This window comes from Phymastichus coffea, unplaced genomic scaffold (assembly GCF_024137745.1).
Source record: "Phymastichus coffea isolate CEN01 unplaced genomic scaffold, Cenicafe_Pcof_1.1 PCOF00029, whole genome shotgun sequence".
In the NCBI taxonomy this organism is placed as follows: Eukaryota; Metazoa; Arthropoda; class Insecta; order Hymenoptera; family Eulophidae; genus Phymastichus; species Phymastichus coffea.
The window spans coordinates 3,649,578-3,671,405 of record NW_026706840.1 but is presented as its reverse complement, the minus strand read 5'-3'; the positions used below and the strand labels follow the sequence as shown (position 1 = coordinate 3,671,405).

General features: G+C 31.7%; 1 protein-coding gene across 1 annotated transcript; it reads right to left on the bottom strand.

The window, feature by feature from the left end:
* Positions 1-11,402: 11,402 nt before the first annotated feature.
* On the bottom strand, positions 11,403-13,766 carry LOC131663034 (uncharacterized). Its single transcript, XM_058933087.1, has one exon. The coding sequence runs from the start codon at positions 13,764-13,766 to the stop codon at positions 11,403-11,405; it is 2,364 nt and encodes a 787-aa protein (XP_058789070.1).
* Positions 13,767-21,828: the final 8,062 nt, after the last annotated feature.

Genomic DNA, 21,828 nt, shown 5'->3' with positions numbered 1-21,828 from the left:
AGGCATGAAAAGCGATATTTTGGACACGATATGGCGAAAATTGTATTTTACTGCGCAATACCGGATTTGGGGGACATACAAGGCCACGTGACGGAAGGCTTGATTTATGACTTATACATGCAATGGAAAAGAAATTATCGAACACGGTTGCAGGTAAATCATACCAATTAAATTGTATCGGATTAACAGGACAATTATTACCACCTTGACATAGGGCTGACCGGAATAAGACATAGTCATGCAAAACGTTGTTATGATGCACGACGGTGTGTACATCGTATTGGACTGTACCGTTACGGATAAGCAGTTAACACCTTGCCACGTAGACATATGGTTAGTTCGAATCACATTCAGTCATGAAAAGCGATGTTTTGGACACGATATGGGGAAAACTGTATTTTACTGTGCGATACCGGATTTGGGGGACACACAAGGCCACGTGACGGCAGGCTTGATTTATGACTTATACAGCCAATGGAAAAGAAATTATCGAACACGGTTGCAGGTAAATCATACTAATTAAATTGTATCGGATTAACAGGACAATTATTACCATATCGACATAGAGCTGACAAGTATAAGACATAGGCATGCAAAACGTTGTTATGATGCACGACGGTGTGTACATCGTATTGGACTGTACCGTTACGGATAAGCAGTTAACACCTTACCACGTAGACTTATGGTTAGTTCGAATCACATTCAGGCATGTAAAGCGATGTTTTGGACACGATATGGGGAAAATTGTATTTTACTGTGCGATACCGGATTTGGGGGACATACAAGGCCAGGTGACGGCAGGCTTGATTTATGACTTATACAGCCAATGGAAAAGAAATTATCGAACACGGTTGCAGGTAAATCATACTAATTAAATTGTATCGGATTAACAGGACAATTATTACCAACTTGACATAGGGCTGACAAATATAAGACATAGGCATCCAAAGGTAGTTATGATGCACGATGGCGTGTACTTCGTATTGGACTGTACCGTAACGGATAAGCAGTTAACACCTTGCCACTCAGACATATGGTTAGTTCGAATCACATTCAGTCATGAAAAGCGATGTTTTGGACACGATATGGGGAAAATTGTATTTTACTGTGCGATACCGGATTTGGGGGACACACAAGGCCACGTGACGGAAGGCTTGTTTTATGACTTATACAGCCAATGGAAAAGAAATTATCGAACACAGTTGCAGGTAAATCATACTAATTAAATTGTATCGGATTAACAGGACTATTATTACCATCTCGACATAGGGCTGACCAGAATAAGACATAGTCATGCAAAACGTTGTTATGATGCACGACGGCGTGTACATCTTATTGGAATGTACCGTAACGGATAAGTAGTTCAGACCTTGCGATGCTGCCATATGGTTCATACGTATCACATTCAGGCATGTAAAGCGATGTTTTGGACACGATATGGGGAAAATTGTATTTTACTGTGCGATACCGGATTTGGGGGACACACAAGGCCACGTGACGGCAGGCTTGATTTATGACTTATACAGCCAATGGAAAAGAAATTATCGAACACGGTTGCAGGTAAATCATACTAATTAAATTGTATCGGATTAACAGGACAATTATTACCATCTCGACATAGAGCTGACAAGTATAAGACATAGGCATGCAAAACGTTGTTATGATGCACGACGGTGTGTACATCGTATTGGACTGTACCGTAACGAATAAGCAGTTAACACCTTGCCACGTAGACATATGGTTAGTTCGAATCACATTCAGTCATGAAAAGCAATGTTTTTGACACGATATGGGGAAAATTGTATTTTACTGTGCGATACCGGATTTGGGGGACACACAAGGCCACGTGACGGCTGGCTTGTTTTATGACTTATTCAGGCAATGGAAATGATATTATAGAACAGGTTTTGAGGAAAATCATACTAAATATATTTGTAACGGATTTACAGGACAATTATTACCACCTCGACATAGGGCTGACCAGAATAAGACATAGTCATGCAAAACGTTGTTATGATGCACGATGGCGTGTATATCGTATTGGACTGTACCATAGCGGATAAACAGTTAACACCTTGCCACATTGACATATGGATCATTCGTATCATATACGAAAGTGATATTTCTTACGCCATGTCTCGAAAATCGTATTTTACTGTACGATACCGGATTTGGAGGACAACAAAGCTACGTTATGACAGGCTTGAGTTATGTCTTATTCAGATTTCAGGCAATGAAAAAGAAATTATCGAACAGGGTGGTAGGAAAATCGTATTGAACACTGAATCGGCCTGTTTGATATACAGGCATTCTAAAAGAAATAATTCTGCATGAATTCGCATATTTCGTATTTGATTGTATCATAGCGGATAAGGAGGACCAGTATCAAATACAGGCATTGACAACTTTACTATTGCTCTCAATGTCACGACAATCATATTGAACCTCTTCTCAGGGTATTAGCAGAATACGCATTGTGACGTTCACATATAATTCATTTTTAAGTCGCAATTCTTTCGAATTATGCTGAATTTACGAATACGAATAATAAATCCCATCTCAAACGTAAACCCATCTTAACTAAGTAACTCATTAATAAATTGATGAACAAATTAAAAAAAATTTTTTATTCGAGCAATCAAAGCTCTTCAAATGCACATTATTTTATCTGCTAGCAAAATATGATTATTTTTTCTGAACCAACTTCATGTTTTATTATATGAAATGACAATGTGTAACGTGTATGGTGATTTATTTTTTTCTGTATCATTTCTTTTGATATTTTTGTCTTTTATAGTTGTTCTTATTTACAGAATCGAATATATACAGTTGTCCAACGGTCGAATTGATGTTTTAATCGAAACTCACTCATAGTTTGCAAAACTTTGGTTATGTAAAGTAATTAAATTATAGGAATTTCAGAAAATAATTTTATCTTCTTAACAATTTGGCCCTGTATTATTTATAAAAATACGTAGGATTTTTGAAAAATTTGTATATATGCTGTGAAATGATATTTGTGCATTTTTAGTCTTAAGTGATTTCTTATATGAAGAAAAAGTGTATATACACTTTTATCATGAATGCCAAAACACTAATCAATCTTGATGACTTAGCAAAGTTATTGATAGCAGATAGGTTTTCTGACCAAGTTAGGAAAATTAATAGTCAACAATGTGCTAATGCTTCAAAAAAATTGTTGAAATTTGATTTTGAAAGCATCTTTTCAGGGTTTTCTAAAAGTGGTGATATTGAAGATGTTCTAATAAAACTACTAACAATTGTAGAAAAATGTAATCTGATGTATGATTTTAGCATTCCTTACAAAATGTGGTTCAGAAATTATTGTAAATTGTACTTAAAATTTTTTCATCCAGACTCATTGATAAAGTTAAACACTTGTGAGAAGTACTCAAGAGATAAATATAATGGAGTTAAAGTTGTAACTTGTAAAAATATTCCTGCTAATACTGTCTTGAAGAATATTTTTGGTTATTACAAACCTCTCACTTTGGAAGAAGAACAGATTCTCACATTAAATAATAAAGACTTTTCAATTTTGAAGAGCTGTAGATCAAATAAGCAGAATATATTTTTAGGTACAATTTCATTTATCAACCATGGATGTGATCCAAATTCTGAATATATTACTGGTGAAAAACATTTAGTATATCTCAGGACTTTAATAGATATAAAAATGGGTGAAGAATTGTTAGTTTTTTATGGCTCAGACTACTTTGGTAATAATAATGAATTTTGTGAATGCATGACATGTAATTTAAAAGGTAAATGGCAATTTATTTTGATATTTTTCTAATATTAAATTGATTAAATAAAAAAGTTTTATTTCAATTTTTAGGTTTAATAAAAGGTGATGGAATCAATAAAATCATTGATTTGCCTATTGGTTTTAATAATAATTTTTTACAACTTTCTACTATGAAAATTACAAATGCCTCAGATGATTTTGACGGTACTATTATTAATTTATTTTTTTTTTGGCTTACATAATTTTTAAAAAACCACAGGTATATAAAACTTTTAATACTATAGGTTCTTTTGATGAATTCTATGGTTTTTCTAAATATATTGAACTAGATAAAAAGCTTGATAAAGCGTATGTAAAATTGGAAAGAATTGATCCATCTATTATTAAATTATATAAAGCACGACCAAAAAGTTCTGCCTTTTGCATATACTGTGAAGATTTCAAAATCAAATTACCAAGACATCTTAGATGTTATCATAGCAATCAAGATATAGTAAAAAAATTTCTAAATCATGAAAACGAACACTTAAAAAATGCAGCCATTACTTTTTTGAGAAATCAAGGCTATGCACATTACCAACAGCTTACAGGAATAATAATTCCAGTCATGAGTACTAGAAAAGATGCTGTAATCGACGTACAAAAAGTAGAGTGCAGTAACTGCGGTGCATTTTTTTCAAAAAGTACATTGTGGAAACATCTTCTATCTTGCTGTCAATTTACTGTTGCAACAATCCGAAATTCACTCTGAATTAATATTTAGTCCATCCTTCATAAATTCGCCTGTTGAAGAGATTCGGTTTCTTATAAAAAAAGTCTATAGATTGTCGAGAAAAATTATTATTAATTTGGATATTATTCTTGCCTGACATGGTCGAATGAACACAGTAAATTTGTTCTCGATCGGTGTAGGAAATTAATAAAAGCAACATTTTAACGTTAACGTGATTAAACTGTGATGAACAAATTAACTGTGATCAAAAATTAATATTGTTTATAACATAAATCAAAAGTAAAATCTAATAAAATATGCTTTTAATATTTCAGATCGAAATCAAAATAAATTACCTATGAAACCGGTTTTTGCAAGTATTTTTGATATATCCATTCCAGCTAGCATGGAAATCATTTGTATTTCTCAAAATAATAAATCAGGAAATCGATTTAGACCGGAAATAACCATTTCTAGTGTTCCCCCATCTATCCAAATTAATTTTCTTTATTCAGTATGTAATAAAAATAGTATATAACAATCTGCAATTAACCAAAAATCTCAAATAAAATTGTTATTATAAGCCACAGAATAAACTGTGGTCTACTAACTAAGAAATAATATAAATTAAAGAAATCACAATAGTTAATTGATTTAATAAACACCTTTTCATTTTTCATTATTTAGATAAAACTATGAACTTACTAGTATGTTTGACTGTAAATATTATTGAGAAAGTTATGTAATGGATAGCATTTCCAAGTAAATAATTATAGTAAAGAGCCATAATAACTGTCCTAATAATTCATTGAGATTCATTTAAGTATGGTGTATGTTCCCTCAATTTAATGATTATGTATCCAATGCATGAACACGATTCAATCATTTATTATTTCGACTTATTTAATGAGCGTCCTGCTAATCCGGTGTGGTTTGATTAGATATGAATGACGCAATATGAGGTAAATTTTAGGATCTCTAAGATACTAAGAGTTCGAAGGCTGAGAATTATACAATTTTCTGAAATCAAAATACATTTTCTACAGTTGTATGATATTCTAAGATTGTTAAGTTCAGCATCGTAATGACTGTCCTACTAATCTAGTGAGATTCGTTTCAATATAATTTATAGACCAACTTGCTTAATAATTAAGTTTTCAATGCCTGCGTGAGATAAGAACTAACCGTATGGCATAGTCGTAATGTGTATCCTAATCCGGAGTAGTACTCTTCAATATGATTTACGCGCCATCATGTATCATAATTACGTTTTCCATGCTTTTAAAAAACATCCATTATATTTATTCTGAATACTAATAGTAATTTTTTTCGTAGATCTATGTTAAATCTTCTATTTTCATAATAAAAATATGTTTTCTTTTATAGAACATAATTATCAACATACATCGGATAAATGAATTTAAAAATTTTCTTGCTCTGACTTAATCAATTTTACTTTGTTATATATTACTTGTTTAATATGTGTCTTGTAATGTATCGTATACATTTGTTTTGATTAAAAAATGAAAATTGAAAGTCAAACGCGATGTTATGAATATATTTTCACGTTTACTTTTATTAATTTTTAGAATAAAATAACAAATAATATATTTTTTATTATATACATATTTTTATAAAATAAAAATTTTATTTTAACCAGCTTTAGTAATTTTAAAATATACTACTATTGATTTAGATACAATTCATGAATCATATCGAAATCATCAAATAACTGTCTCATCAAAATAATTTGCTATAAATAGTTATATAATTTAGCCTCATAAATTTTCTAACTATTTGATTCTTCATTTCACTGTACATTTTAGAAGATGAAATTATTTACTTGATGATGGTAAATTGTTGGAACATCTATATCGGGCGTGAACGATCAATTATACTGATTTTTATGTTTTCATTGCAATGTCTTTCTATAAATAGTTATATAAAGCTTACAAAATTTTTTATAGACTTGGAAATAGAATAGGTCCTTCATTTTACATTATAGAAAATGGAGTTTTTAAAACTGTCAAACAATATTGTCAATCAATCTAGATTACATGTTCCTAAAGCCTATAACTTATAGCATTAAGATATCAGACACAAACTTAAGAAAGATGATTTAGACAAGTGGTCATCAAATACCATCTTTATAATAATCTTTGAAAATCATCTTCGTAATACGATAACTAAATCATAAATTGACCAAGATTGATGTCGCTCAAACTCATAGTTTATGACATAAAAATTCTAGACCAAAGCTAGACCTAGATAATTTAAATTAATGTTCAGCGAATCCAATGCTGAAGGTGGTCTTTGAAAATATGATAACCTAATAATACATTTATTTGGAGTACATGTTGCGTATCGACTGATGAGCGGTCGATATGGTGTGGTTTTTCTTTTCATTTGACTTATAATTTGTTTTGTCACCTATTCGGCTGAAACGCTCGCTTTCCCAAAGAATTTTAAACAGATAAGTCGATGAAGAAAAAATATAACGCGTACATATATAAGGCGACGAATTTTTTGTATTAGTTACTGTTTTTATTATATGTTCGTTTTGCTTATTTACAAATAGCTTACTTATTTATGATTTATTTTACCCGCTCACGGACTTCATTTAATAAAATTATATTTTCTTGTTTGATGGACGGGCTGGCATTTTCGATGAATAACAGACACTCTCTCTTACCTCAAAATTACTTTTTATTTCTGTTTCAAAACTGCGGAGACAAACACTCTCTGGCGCGCAAGGATGAACAAAGAATGAGCTACGTAGAACTAGCTTGTTGACGTATGCGCTCTCATGAATTACATATATATATACGTGCATATGAAAGACATTTTAACATTGTTTAATAAATTTCTGTTGATCAGTATCAAGAGCTTCAATCTTGAATCATAAAAGTATATAAATAATTTTTTTTTATTAAAATTAAGGTTGATTTTTTGTGTAATTAAGAAAAAGATCTTAGATTTCGAACAACTTTATTGATATAAACATTTTTAATTTTACATTAATAATTGTACATAAATGATAAGTCTTCAGTAAGTAGTTAAAAGAATAGTATAATTTTTCTAAAATAAAATAATTATAGTTATTTAAGAAAACCATTTTGTAATTAGATATTACATATCTATTAAAATATTCTATTTAGAATAATCTCATTTAATATAATTAAAGATTTGAAATTCTCCAACAGTAAAATAAAATGGTCATTTCATGACAGTTCCAATTAGAAGTATGTAGATAGAATAATAGAATTACTCACAAGCTCTTTGACAGTAAAAGCATAATTCAATATAAAATGAAATAAAAAAAGGTCATTTAATGACTGATTAGAATTTCTAAATAGAAATATGAAGATAGAATAATAGAATCACTTACAAGTTCTTTGGCAATAAAAGTATAATCAAACTCAATTTCAAACAAAAATAGGTCATTTCATGACTGATCACAATTGCCAACAATAAATAGGTAGGATGCATATATGCTCATTAATCTATTACTCTTTATAATAGTATTTCTTTATCAATAAAATGATGCTTAAACTTTTATTCTTAAGGAACTAAGTAACAGTAACTCGATAGAAACGGATTGCCATTATTATGAGGATTTTCTCCTAATAGCTAATTCAATCCATTTTTTAATATTGTCTATACTTATATGTGCTTTCGAAGGTGACTTAGCTAAAAATTTGGCACAAGTGTTAGCTGAAGGTACTTTACCTGCATCAATATAATCAGAAAAACTTGAATATATAAATAATGGTACCCGATTTCTATCTGGTAAATCTTTGTTATTTTGTGACTTTTTACGTTGAGTATGTATCCAAGAACGTACTTGCGGCTCTGTCCTTAAACGTAAATGTTCGTCTGTGGTTTTCTTCAAAAAAGCTTTGATTGCCGCTGCTGAAGGTACTTTGTGCTGATTATTCAATGCGTTTGGGAAGTATTCCAGTAAAGCATTAATCGACGACTCACACCATCGTATATGTTTTCCAAATGGAACTGTATTTAAAAAGATTTTTGAGGATAATAATCAATATTTGATTGAATAAATATAATATTGTATAATTATGTTGTTCTTTCACAGTAGAACATACAAGGGTGCTTGCTGATGGTACCGTAACGTTTTATAGAAAGAGTAATTAAGCAACTGCAAGACAGAGGTACCGCATGAGAGGTTTGTATGCGATTCTGAATATCTGTATAATTTCTCTTTCTCTCGTATTTGCCGCAAGACTGTGGTACGTAGTGCTGATAATTTTCTCACCTGTTATTTTATACCTTACATGCAGAGACTCATGCAATTGTATAATATTTGGAACTTAAATGTTGCAGTAAACACGCATCTATGCTCTAGATAATAGTGGTACCGATATCGTATAACGGAATAAAAATCAACTCAGAATGTAGTAACGTATAAGCAGCTTTTGAATTCAGATGTCAGCTGTAGACTCACGCTGTTATATCTGCTCGTACCTTATCAATCTCGTTGCCAAATTGCAAGAGCCCACCTGTATTTGCATATATAATTGAGCGCTTACGAAAAGCAGCCTCAAACAAGGGCGTACGAAACAATCTGTGGGATAATATCTATGTAAGTAAGCGTGAAAGGGTACAAATTGTAGTACAGATCATGTGAGTCTTTCACTGAAGCTATGTTTACTGCAACATTCAAGTGTCGAGTGTTACACAATTGTACTACATGACTCTGTATGTAATGTAATAGAAATATAAAAAAAAATTACTAGCTCAATGTTATATGATTTTTCAACGGATATGAGATAGAAAAATAGCACACAAACACCTTACGTGGTTCCTATCAAAAATCGCTGTATACGTTCTACTGTGAATGAAATGTCAAATAGAGGATAAACTATTTTAATTATATACAAGTTGGATTTCTAGTGAAATTTTAAGAAAAAATCAATGTTTCTTTATTTCAGAAATATATTCTATATATATTTTATAACAATAAAAAACAAACTTTGACATGCACAAAAAATTTGTTTCCACACGAAATCGATTATAAGAAAAAAAATATATGTGATCCGAGTTGCCGAATTTCCTTCTCAAAAAAAATGACGCATCTATTTAACTTGCTTTAATTATTATTTGTTTTACTCTCATGTAATAAATTTCGTACTACTGAATAAATTGCTCCCTTTCTCCAAAAATTTCTTTTGTTATTACAATGTTTCTCCATATATGCTAATATATTGATGCTATTGTACAAGGTCGCAGTAATGGGAATCGTTTAAACAAAACATTTTATTTAGAGAGCATTTTATAGAAAACCTAGTCATCGATAATACTTAAACTATTTTACATACTTATATTTATAAAAATTTTAGACTTTTTGAAGTATAAAATCTAAATGTATATCGAGAAAAATACTGCAATATGATCTATTGATATAATGTTTTTGATAATTAAATGTTTGATAATTAATGGTGAAGATAAAGAATTATCCAAAATTGTTTATATTATTTAAAAAATTATATTGCATGAGTTTATAAAATGTATCATTCATTTTGAAAGGATGGTATCATCTATTGTATAATAAATATTAAACTTTGTTAATTAACTTATATGGAGAAGTAATTCATTTATTAAAAAGAGAAATGTAGGAGCAATTTGTTAAGCTTTTTTACGTCGATTTATATTAATTAATACAGAAACTGGACTTGAACAACAGATAGGTGTAATCACTGCATTAATTTCGAATAAATACATTGTGTATAAGTCTTTATTCGGATTCGATATTTTATAATGCAAAATAATTATCGATATGCCTAGGAACAGCAACTTCAATACGTAGCTACTATAGCTCTTGTTCATTTAACCAATTTTATCAGGTGTATTTTATCAGTTTGATGATAAATAATTAGTCTTTTTTATAGAATAGTTTTTTATAATAAAATATACCAACTATTTAAGAACCTACAATAATTTAAAATATTATTAATAAACTATGTTATTTCAAGTGTATTCACAAATACAAGTTCATTAATTACTATTGTCTGAGAGTAAAAATAATTTTAATAAAATTTTAATCACATAATATCCTAAACTTCCATTGAAAGTACAGTTTATTTTGTAATTAATAGTAGATGTGTTAAAATTTCAATATTGAATTAACTTTAAAAAGTATGAACTAACTTTGTCACTCTTGTAATTACTTGTATTGGAAGTTTGGTTTATTATGTAATTAAAATCTTATTGTAATCATTCGTAGTCTTAAAAATTCATTTATTAAATTATTGATAAATAACAAACTTGATTTGATATATTTCAAATTTATTGTAAGCTCTTTAACTTCATAAGCTGAATATTTGAATAACTTAATAAAAGTTTTTAACGTACTAAACTGTTGACCTATTTTATGTGAATGTCCATTGAGATATTTACATGAGTAAATTATGGCAGATTTTCTTATATATTTGGGCTCTTATGATTACATTAAATGTAAACTGTAAACAATGTCAATTACATGAAAATATAAAAAATTAGGAACTGCTCCTCTTTTATATTAAATAATTGCTATTTAGATTAAAAGAACTTCTCTTTAAAAAGACTTAAATTATTTATAATTAGGCTATACAGTGTTATCAGAAATTTGTCTGTATGACTAGAATAAAAATAACTTGCATATGCTATACGTATAGACTTATATATAGCAATTATATGTAATATTTTTCAATATTTTATTGAATTTGAGTTTGTTTTTCACATTTTATAAATAGTATGAAAATGCATGTTTAAGAAAAATTTTTATTTTGATATAACTATGTGCAATCAAATTTGATATTGCTAATAATAACATATTAACAATTTAATTAGATTTAATTTAATTTAATTAGTTAAAGTTAATTAAATTTGACCTAAAAATTCACCTTATCGATATTATTCTTATTAAGAAACCTGTGTATTACCTGAAGAAGAATTAAGACCTGAAACTCTGCTCTTTAATTCATGTTGATCTTGATTCTGTTGAGCTGATTCATCACAGGCTTCATCCAATAAATTTGATTCAGATAATGCCTCTGTCGACTGATTTTCTTTTTGCTGCTCAGGTTTGTCTTTGCCCATTGACTTACAAGACTGAACTGTATTAATACTATTTGCTACTTCTAAGTCTCGTTCTAAAACTGATTGTCTGTAGTTCTGGCAGTGAATTCCTTTAGTATGTCCCATGAATGCAGTGAGTTTCTCAAGCTGATGATTATCAATACCCTTTTTTAAACTCTCAGTAGCCATCTGCATTCGGTATCTTGTTCCTCTCAAAGTCTCTGGCTTCTCAGCCCCACATAAATCTGCAAATTTGGCCATCAAATTACAAGCTGATACAAATGAAAAGTTTTTCTTGCTCACATCTAAGATTGTGGCAAAAACAAAAGGATTATCTTTTAAAATTTGAGCTTTTGGTCTTAGTCGTATCAGACATTTTAAATAGTTGTATATCATCTTGTTGAAAACTATTGGTACAGGCTTTTTTCTCTTGCCACGAACTTCAATACGACATTTATCATCCTTGAAATCAATTTTACTGAAGTCATCTATTCGTAACATTTCAATTTCACCAGACCTTCTACAATTAGTTATGTGCAAGTAGGACACCAATGCATCCCTGAGATTTTCATAACTTTTATGTGAATATTCTTTATTTAAATTTTGATGTGCTGTGTTTATATAATTTTCTAAAAATTTCACCAAGCAGAATATGTCTTTTTGATCAGGTAATTCTTTTTTATTATTTCTTTTATATATAGCCATAGTTTCAGCAATAGTGTTACCAATGGAACTGTGCCACATTTTTTTAAATTTATTTAAAAATGCTTGTACTTGTTTTCGTTTTACTTCTTGTTTTGTTCCTATCATTATCTCATATACAGAAGCTACATTATTAATAAGAAAAAACATGTTATGAGCCGAAGAAGGAGCAGTCATCAAACCTGTTATTGGGTCTGGTTTACCCATTGTTTTTATTGCTTCTATCACATCATCATAAAAATCTTCATGAAATGTGTCGCTTAATTCTTGTATATTGATATTTATTTCTTTGATAATATTTAAAAAGTTTCCTAGTTTACTTAGATTGGCTCGAATTTGCTTGTGGTGCTGTCTTGCTGTTTCAAATTTTTGAGCCTCAGCATTTAGCCAAAAAAAGACTGCATCATCATACCTGATTACATCAACTATATTAATATTGCGCATTTTTGATATTATTTCAATAGAATCTGCTTTAGCAATTGCATGATAATTGCCTTGTGTAGCTCTAGAACTGGATTTTATAACATGCTTTTTTATAAAACTTTGGCCAGTACATGTATGAACATGTTTATGAATTGAAGTTAAGGATAGCATCTTGAAACATTTGTAGCATGTTCCATAGTTTTTAATTGTATATCCAGAATTTTCACGGGGTCTTCGTACAACTACTATTTCAGATACTTCTTGTGCATTTATGTTATTGAGGTGATTAGCTTTACTTGTGAGTAATTCAAGAATTTGTTTTCTTTTTTTTTGATCATCATTCAATGGTTGTCCTTTGACACGTGCAGTTCTGGCATACTTTTTTAGTTTTATGATCAAATCTTCATTTTTGTGTGCTTTTTCATAGTGATCGTTTAAATTTGCAAACTGAGATTTAATTTTGTTATTTTTTGTTTTAAGTTTCTTTTTTGTACAATAGTAACATGAGTTCTTTTTTATTCCACTTTTGCTATCGAATAACAATTTATTTGAATCCTTCATAACTTTACCAACAGAGTTTAAATTTATTGTCAGCTCTAAGCTGCTATTTGCATGACTAGTATCAAGATCTAGATTTGATTTATCTTTTAATATAACAGATGTAGAATTATATTCAACATTATTATTGTTAAAATCTTCTGATAACTTTTTTCTCATTAGATTCTTCTGCTGTTCTATATCATTGACTTCCACGTATAAGTCTTCAGTAACTGATTCACTTTCTGGATAATAAACTTTTTCATTTCTCTTTCTCTTTTTGATATTAATATTTTGGTATGATTTTGTTGATATAGAATCATTAGAACTAGATTCATTGCCAGATTGATCAATGTACTCTTCAAAGTCAGAATCAGAGTTCTCATCGCTAGAACTAGATTCATTTTCAGGTTGATACTCTGAGCCTGATGTAACATCTTCTAATTCAGAGCTATCATTGGAATAATTAAGTCTTCTAATATGATTAGGTTTAGATTGAGATCTGAAATTTTTCTTATTCATATTAGTTTGTGACTTTGACTCCATGTCAAGAGATTTTCCGTGTTCGTCACGAGTGTCTGAAATGGAAAAGTTGAATGAAAAATGAAAAGATAAAGGTGATATTTTTGCAAAAAAATAAGTCACCATTATCAAAACTACCTTTGAAATTTGATGAGGTTATCCAACGAGACATTTGTTTCATTCATGTAATGTCGTTAAAGCTTAAGCCAATGACACCAGACAATGCCACTTGATATAAAAAAACCGAAAAATTTCATATGGTTACTTTTTCTGAGAATAAGTCTGTTAGTTTTGACCATTTGTTAATTTTTGATTATTATATGTTAATGTTTAATTTGTTAATGTAGAATTATTTTTTATTTTTTACAGCGTTGATTTGCTAAGTTGATAAATTTTATTTATTATACAAAATTGATTATTTTATTATTTAATTATTCCAGTGAGCAACGAATCAACGTTGTGTAACATAAAAAGAACTATTCGCTGCGAACACGCCTACTCTCAGAAAATGTAACTAGAGTGAAGGCACTAGTAATTATGTGGTTACTTATCTTAAATTGAAAGGATTTGACACTTTATTGAGTCTTGAATTTTTTATTAATCAAAATCATAAAGTTGTATATAATATATTGGTGGTTGGGTATTATCGCAAAATTCGATCTAGCCTTATAAAATTATAATAAAAAGATGAAAGGAACGAAAACATAAACAAATAGCCGCTATTTCATCTACGTACTTTAATATTTCGCCACCTACCGGTACAAAACATAACTAAGACACAATTAGCTTAGGGTGTAAAGGTAGATCACCTATCTTCTTACACCGTGGCGAATCAGTAAGATTTTTGTCTCATCTGTGTCGATATAATGTTAAGGGCCTTTCCATATCTCCCCCGGTCCAGCCTGTAAATTAATGCAAAAAAAGTATTTAGACATATAAACCCACAGTTTTTCAATTGCCCAATTCAACTGCGTTATTTATTTTATTTGACCACTTTCACTTTACTTACAAAAATTAATAATTATGTCCGGTATCACTGCAAACTTCAAGCATTAATATCTCGATAATTAAGTAATACTTTTTAATTCCTGAAAATGCAAAAAATTGCCCTTGAGATGATTTAATTTGCCTAGTTGATTGCAATGATAATTCATCAATTTTTCATGTGATAATTATTAAATAGCTATAGCATTTATACGATTCTCGTATTGCGCAGGCGCAATGAAATCAAGTCTGTATCATACCGGAAATATTTGACAACGCCGCTATTTTTCATATCATATTGAATGGTATTTTTTATAAGAGAAACCAATGTCTAAATATGTAGCTATTAAATTATAATTATTCTAATTCTATAAAATAAGAACATTAATTAACCTCATAAGTCACTGTCCAATGAAACTCTTCTGTAATAATTTTCAAATCAAATAAAATGACCTTTATTCTAGTGGAAAAAATAGTTAAAAATCGTATACATATAATAAAGAAAAATATTTTATGATTAGTTACGTTTTTTTATAGGTAATGATAGTGGCATTATCAAATCCGATGAGATACCCTTAATTTGACTGCGCATGCGCAATGCGCGAATCGTACACATACTTTAGATTTTCAATATTTTTCAAATGAAAAATTTATTAATTGTCATTGCAATCGATTGGGCAAATTAAATCAACTTAAGGGCAATTTTTTGCATTTTCAGAAATTAAGAAATATTACTTAATTATCGAGATATTGACGCTTGAAATTTGTAGTGATACCGGATATAATTATTAATTTTTGTAAGTAAAGTGAAAGTGGGCAAATTAAATAAATAACGCAGTTGAATTGGGCAATTAAAAAACTATGGGTTTACACGTCTAAATATTTTTTTTTGCATTAATTTGCAGGCTGTACCGGGGGAGGTCCGTTCCATCGAGGTGATGTGACTGTGATGTGCTTATTTCCAATGTTTCAAGATTGTAAAAATCACACAGAACTATAGCAAATCGCATTACATCACAGTCACATTACCGCAGTGTAGAAAAGCCCTAATAATTAGTTAAATGAAAAAATTCTCAATTCTCGTATTAGGCAGCGCCTCGATCAAAGAATAATATAATTAGGACTGGATTAAAGTAGGTGCGCATATGTAGTATAGAGCTACTGCGCAGCACATTTGCGAAACTTCAATGTGATCTCTTGCAGTCCCTCTGTAAGTCTATGAAATAAGATATCCGTAATATCACTACGGACGCCCAACGAAAGCCGCGGATAGAAAAACTAATTTTACGTGAACGTATAATTTACGTTTTTGTTTGTTTGAAATTTATACAGTATTTTATAGCTTGTACAATACGGTTTTTTTATGCGTTTTATAATGTATATTTCCGCTGATTAAAATACACGTAGGGTATCGGTGGATGTCTGTTTTACCATTTGATGCTTAAAAACAGTTTTTTATGTTCTGGAAAATAATTGTATTTCATTCAAAACCTTCCAAGAAACAAAATCTCACTTTATAAGACGACATTAATAGCGGCAGTTTGGAAAGATTTTTTCTGCTTAATCTGACATTCGGATACAAAAGTTACCATAGATCACTTAAATAACCATAGATAGTAAAACAGATAATTTTCCATTAATATTCGGTTCACAATATATCTATCTATGTAGTAAAATGTCGTATCTATGAAAGTTAAAAAAATGCCCAAAGTGCCCAATTAGAATATATATATATATATATATATATATATATATATATATATATATATATATATATATATATATATATATATATATATTAGTGTTATATTTATAAATATTAAATGTTGATATTATGTGTATTTAATTTTATTTTGCATATGGTATTAGTTTTATTTTGATCTACATTAGCTTCATCGTAGTACATGTCATGTACGCAGGCAGTCCCATACCGGGTCACTGTCTGGTATTTGACAATTCACTCCAAAGTTGCAGCAGACCTTAGGTTGTGTCATGAGTACCGTTGTGAACACACCTTAGTAGCGCGCGCGTTCACTACCGTTATACTATTCGTTTAGCGCATGCGCGATGCTACTCTTTTATCGCGCGCTTTCTTGTTGCCTCGTGTTTTAGCCGGGTGTCATGGCGTCGAGCCCTTTGTTCAACTGTCACTCATGATACCGACTTTCAATTGCGTTTAATTCACGAACAAAGCTATGTCACTCGCGAGAAATCTAATGTTGCTGTTTCTCTGTATTTACGTTGTTACTTTTAACCTTGATCCGAGCTATGCCTTTACGCCACTGCACGATAAAAAGAAAAACGCGACAGAAAAACCGCACTATTCTGCAATTTTATTCATGTCGTAAATTTACTCTAGAATTCCAGCCCTCTCTTATTAATTCGCTCTAATATATTATGCCGTTTCTTTTCTAATGATTACGCGCTCGATATTTTTATTAGTCTACGACTTACTAAGTGATAAATAAAAAATATTTGTTCTTCGGATACTTTGCGTACTCAGAATGCGACACTTTCCGTGTGCTTATTAGCTCACTTTGCTTTTGTTTGTTATTTATCGCGAGCTCGTGTTGCTCAGGTGAATTCTTTTCAGCTCACATTAATAATTTTTAACATACCTCTATGATTTATAATTTTTGCTGCGCAGCGGAAGCGTGGCAGGGCCGATAACCTGTTGGAATATTAGGATAGATCGGAACAACAAACACTTTTAATTAGATATATTGTAACGGTTATGATTTACCTAAATAATAAATCGGTGCTCGTTAACAAAATAAGTCACCGTCACTCCCACGTTACGAAGCTAACCGCCGCTTCGTTGGAGGAAGACTTACCTCCCGGCTGTGGTGCCGACTGCTTCGTCGGATGCGTGCTCGACGTACTGCTTGCGCGGGGGAGTCGGTGGGTTCGGATAGCTGGGCAGAGGAGATACGTGTGCTTCTGCCCACGTCAGTAAACAAGGCGGCCGATTAATTGCAGACACCTTTTATTCGTCTAGCGGTTTGCTTACATCCCGTAGAGAAAGAGGCCGAGAGCTTTACTCAGTGATGCGTCGCTGCGTCGCGCAACGATGATACGCTAGGTTTTACCGCGAGGGAGAGAGAGAGAGAGGTATAAACGGACCGATCCTCGCACGCTTAATAAAACATAATCTTCTCGCAGATAATTGTACGCCGATGAGATTACTCACTCCTTCTCGTTGTAGTCCCGCGCAAAACCTCTATCAACTCTTCGGTTGCCGGCCCTGTGCGCTGGCTTTCGTCGCCCTGGAGGTGCTTTCTTCTCTCTCCTCGAATTCCTTCAGCACTCGTTGAAGCTTTCGTGACTTGGGCGACGGCACTCACTCTTGGCGCACTTAACTTGATGCACCTATTGGATCCAGTTTCCAATCCTCGTACTTTTGCACTCCTTAGCTCTCTTTTCTTCTAATTCCCAGTTTCCTTTCTTTTTACTGATCCTCTCGATAAGCCGGTTCACACGTGAATGTCGCTCGCGCCTACCCCCACCCCTCACGGTCCTCTCTCTGTTCTCTCCGCTCGCGCACGGTTTTCTGCGCAGCTGGCCCGCGCACGACACGCGCTGGCCCTCTATTAAGTTGATTTTTCCCTTAACGAGCCGGCTCGTTACAATATATAAATGAAACTATACAAATGATTTATTCTAATGTTATAGCAGTCTCTAATTATTATTACAAAGTAAGTCACAACTCAAAAAGGTGAAAAATAGCAAAATGAATAAAAAAAGGAAGTTGCAGAGCTCCGCGTCGCAGCGAGGGCACAGCTGGAATGCAGCACTAGTTAGGACGGCAGTGCAGCAAAGTGAAGATGGCGTGATGAGTGCCCGCGCACATGCGCACAGTATTTCGAACATTTACCAAGAATGTCCGACAACGAGAGCCAATATGATTGGCAGAATCACGGAAGCAATTCGGTCGCTGCAGGCAGTAGAAATTAGAAGAGTTGTTGATAATTTCCAAAGAAGAGTTTAAGCATGTATTTTTCAAGGCGGAGCGCATTTTGAACATTAAAGTTTTTGTCAAATCTTCACCGTCTATTTTCGCACAGTTATTTCAGCGTTATTCATAAAAAAATTTTATTTACAGAACAATAGATGATAAAAACTAATTATGTTATAAAAATTTTCATTATGTTAGGTTCTAATAAAACAAATTATCATTATTTATGTTATTATAAACAAATGTGTTAGGGCAACTCTGCGAAAACATTACCATATAAGGAGCGTGACGTCACGACCGTGGGAAAATTTATTGTTTACAATAGAAAATCGACAATTATAAAGTTTTTCGAATACACTAAAGTATTTTTTAGTTAATTTGATGCGCTGATCTTGAATTTCATGTTATTATAACTCTCATGTCGATATTTGTTAGTCAAATTTAATCTACAAGTTAATATTGTTAGTTATTTTGCAATAAACAATTATATTGTTATTTCGAGTATGCGATTACAACCTCGACGCATTGAAACAGAAAAGCAAGAATTTGACACTTCGATAACTAATTATTCACTAAGTTATCAATAAATAAAAAATTTATAATTTTTTTAAACAATTAAAATTGCACTGTTAGATAGCGAATCGATCGTACGTATTTGTAAAATTAATGATTATGATTGTAACTAATTTATTGATTTTTAAATCGTTAAAAAAGAAATTTTCAAATCCGTTTTTTAATTATCATTCAAAATTAGACAGCTACATTAATCATTTTTAACTTAAATAACGTTCCTCTAATTACAAGCGATTTTTTCATGTAAAAATTTTCCATAAATTTATTGTAAAATTGACGTAATTTAATCATTGAATTGTATAACTTATAACTTTAGAAGGCGATTTTTCCTCGAGAAGCGATTTATGTTAAAAAATTCGTCTTTTCATATTTGATTTTTTAAATCATAAGATTGCAATTTCGATCGAGCCATTTTGCGACAAAACATGTGCAAAGTTTGTATCAATTTCGAAAATAGCGTTGTAGGGGCTACCAAGCGTAGAAAGGAGCCCAATTCGCAAGTATAAATTCGCTCGTCGCCGCGGCAAGAGGACTCACTATCCTACCTTGCTTAGCAGCGCGAGTACTGTTAGAGAAATAAAGCTTCAGTAATTTCCTGAGATAAATTTCTTATTGAGTGGTTAGCTTGCCAAACTCCTATCCTACAGATATCTAAGCGCTCAACTCATGAGACTATCTCTCTCATGAGAAAAAAGCAGCCTTAGATATCTTCCTACCTAAAATACATTTGCTGTTGAGAAATTAAGTTGAGTAGTGGTTGCGACGCTGTCAGATAGATGCGATCACTCTCAATTGCATTTCGAGACAATTACACGCGTGTCAACTTCTTGCTTTTCTCGGAGACGCGATTGCGAATTCAATACAAAGAGTCCGAACTATTGTTTTGATAACGCGAGATAGACTCAAACGTTATAGAATGCATAAAAAAAATTTTTTAATGATTTAAATTCTTTAGGGGGTTAAATAAAGTCGGTTGAATTGACTTTTGCATAAAATAAATGCCATTTATTTTATATAGACGCAAATAAAAAACGTTAGATACAAAACCTATCGTGTATATCGTGTCGCGTCCGCGCCTTCGGCCATTCATGTCGCAGGTCGCTAACGCGACCCTTGATATTAGCGGCCGTGTTATCTGATTCGATTTTGGATGAAATGGCTGAAGGAATAAATACTCATGTAACGCGAGGCAGGCCAAAAGATACAAACAAAATCACAACTATTGGTGCGCCAATAAAAGAAAGAAAAGTCAAATACGTTAAATACGAGAACAAATCGTATTTTGAACAACGCAAGACATTGCTAACTTTTCTAGTAGATAAAAAGTATGTTCAGCCAGTACTGAATAAGGAACATACCATTACTCTAGATAAAGTTAATTATTTGAACAAAAATAATTTGAGGACATTATAGCATCGGTGTATATGCAACACGAGAAGAAGGAAAACTATAAATACCTAAGCGAAGAGATAGAGAAGAACAGAGGAAAAACAATAATTATAGGAGGAGACTTCAACGCAAGAACAGGAAACGGAGGAAGGGAATGGAAGACAGAAGAAAACCTAGAGGAAATAAAGGCCAAGGATAAAGTGTTAAACGCAGAGGGAGAAGAAATGATATAATGGCTAGGAGAAATGGGCTTAGTGATAACGAATGGGAAAAAAGAAGGAGATGAAGAGGGAGAAATAACATATATAGGAGCGAGAGGAATGTCAACGATAGACTATGTAGTAGGTAACGAGGAAGGTGATGAGGCGATAAAAAGGGTTTAAATAAAGGAGAGGGTAAAGTCGGACCACTTACCAATAGAGGTGGAATTGGGAGACAGAATAGCGGAAGAAACAAAAGAAGAGGAAGAAAGAATGATAGACGACTGGAGCGAAGAAGGTATAAGGGAGTATCATAGATGGATAGACGCAATAGAGGGAACAGAAAAATGGAAAGATATAAAAAATAGAGTGAAGAACGCAGTTGTAAAAAAGAAGATAAGGAAAAAAAGGATCAAAAAAAAGCTGGTGGAGAAAAGAATGTAAGGCAAAAAGGGATAGGGTGATGGCAGAGTTAAATAAGGTAAGAAAAGGGGAAGGAGACAGAGGCAAATACTTAGAAGCAAAGAGAGAATACAGAGAGGAAATAAGAAAAGCAAAAGAAGATGAAGGGAAAAGAGCGGCAGAAGAAATAAGAAAAGATAAGACGAGAAGAAAATTCTGGGATAAAGTGAATGGCAATAGGAAGAAAAGAAATGGATTAGATGAAAATATAGGAAAAAAAGAATGGATAAAGCACTTCAAGGAACAATTGGGAGAGAAAAAAAAGGAAGAAAGCAAAGGGGAAGAAACCGAAGACAGCGAAGGAGAGAAAGGTGAAGAAATTAAAGAAAGAGAAGTAAAAGAGGTAAGAAGAAAAATGAAAAAGAAAAAGGCGACAGGAGAAGATGGTATAGCAAATGAAGCGTGGGTGGAAGACACGGAAGGCTTGATAAAAGATATGACAAAATGCTTAAACGGAATATGGAACGGAGAAGGATATCCGGAAGAATGGAGGAAGGGAATAATAGTACCAATATATAAGAAA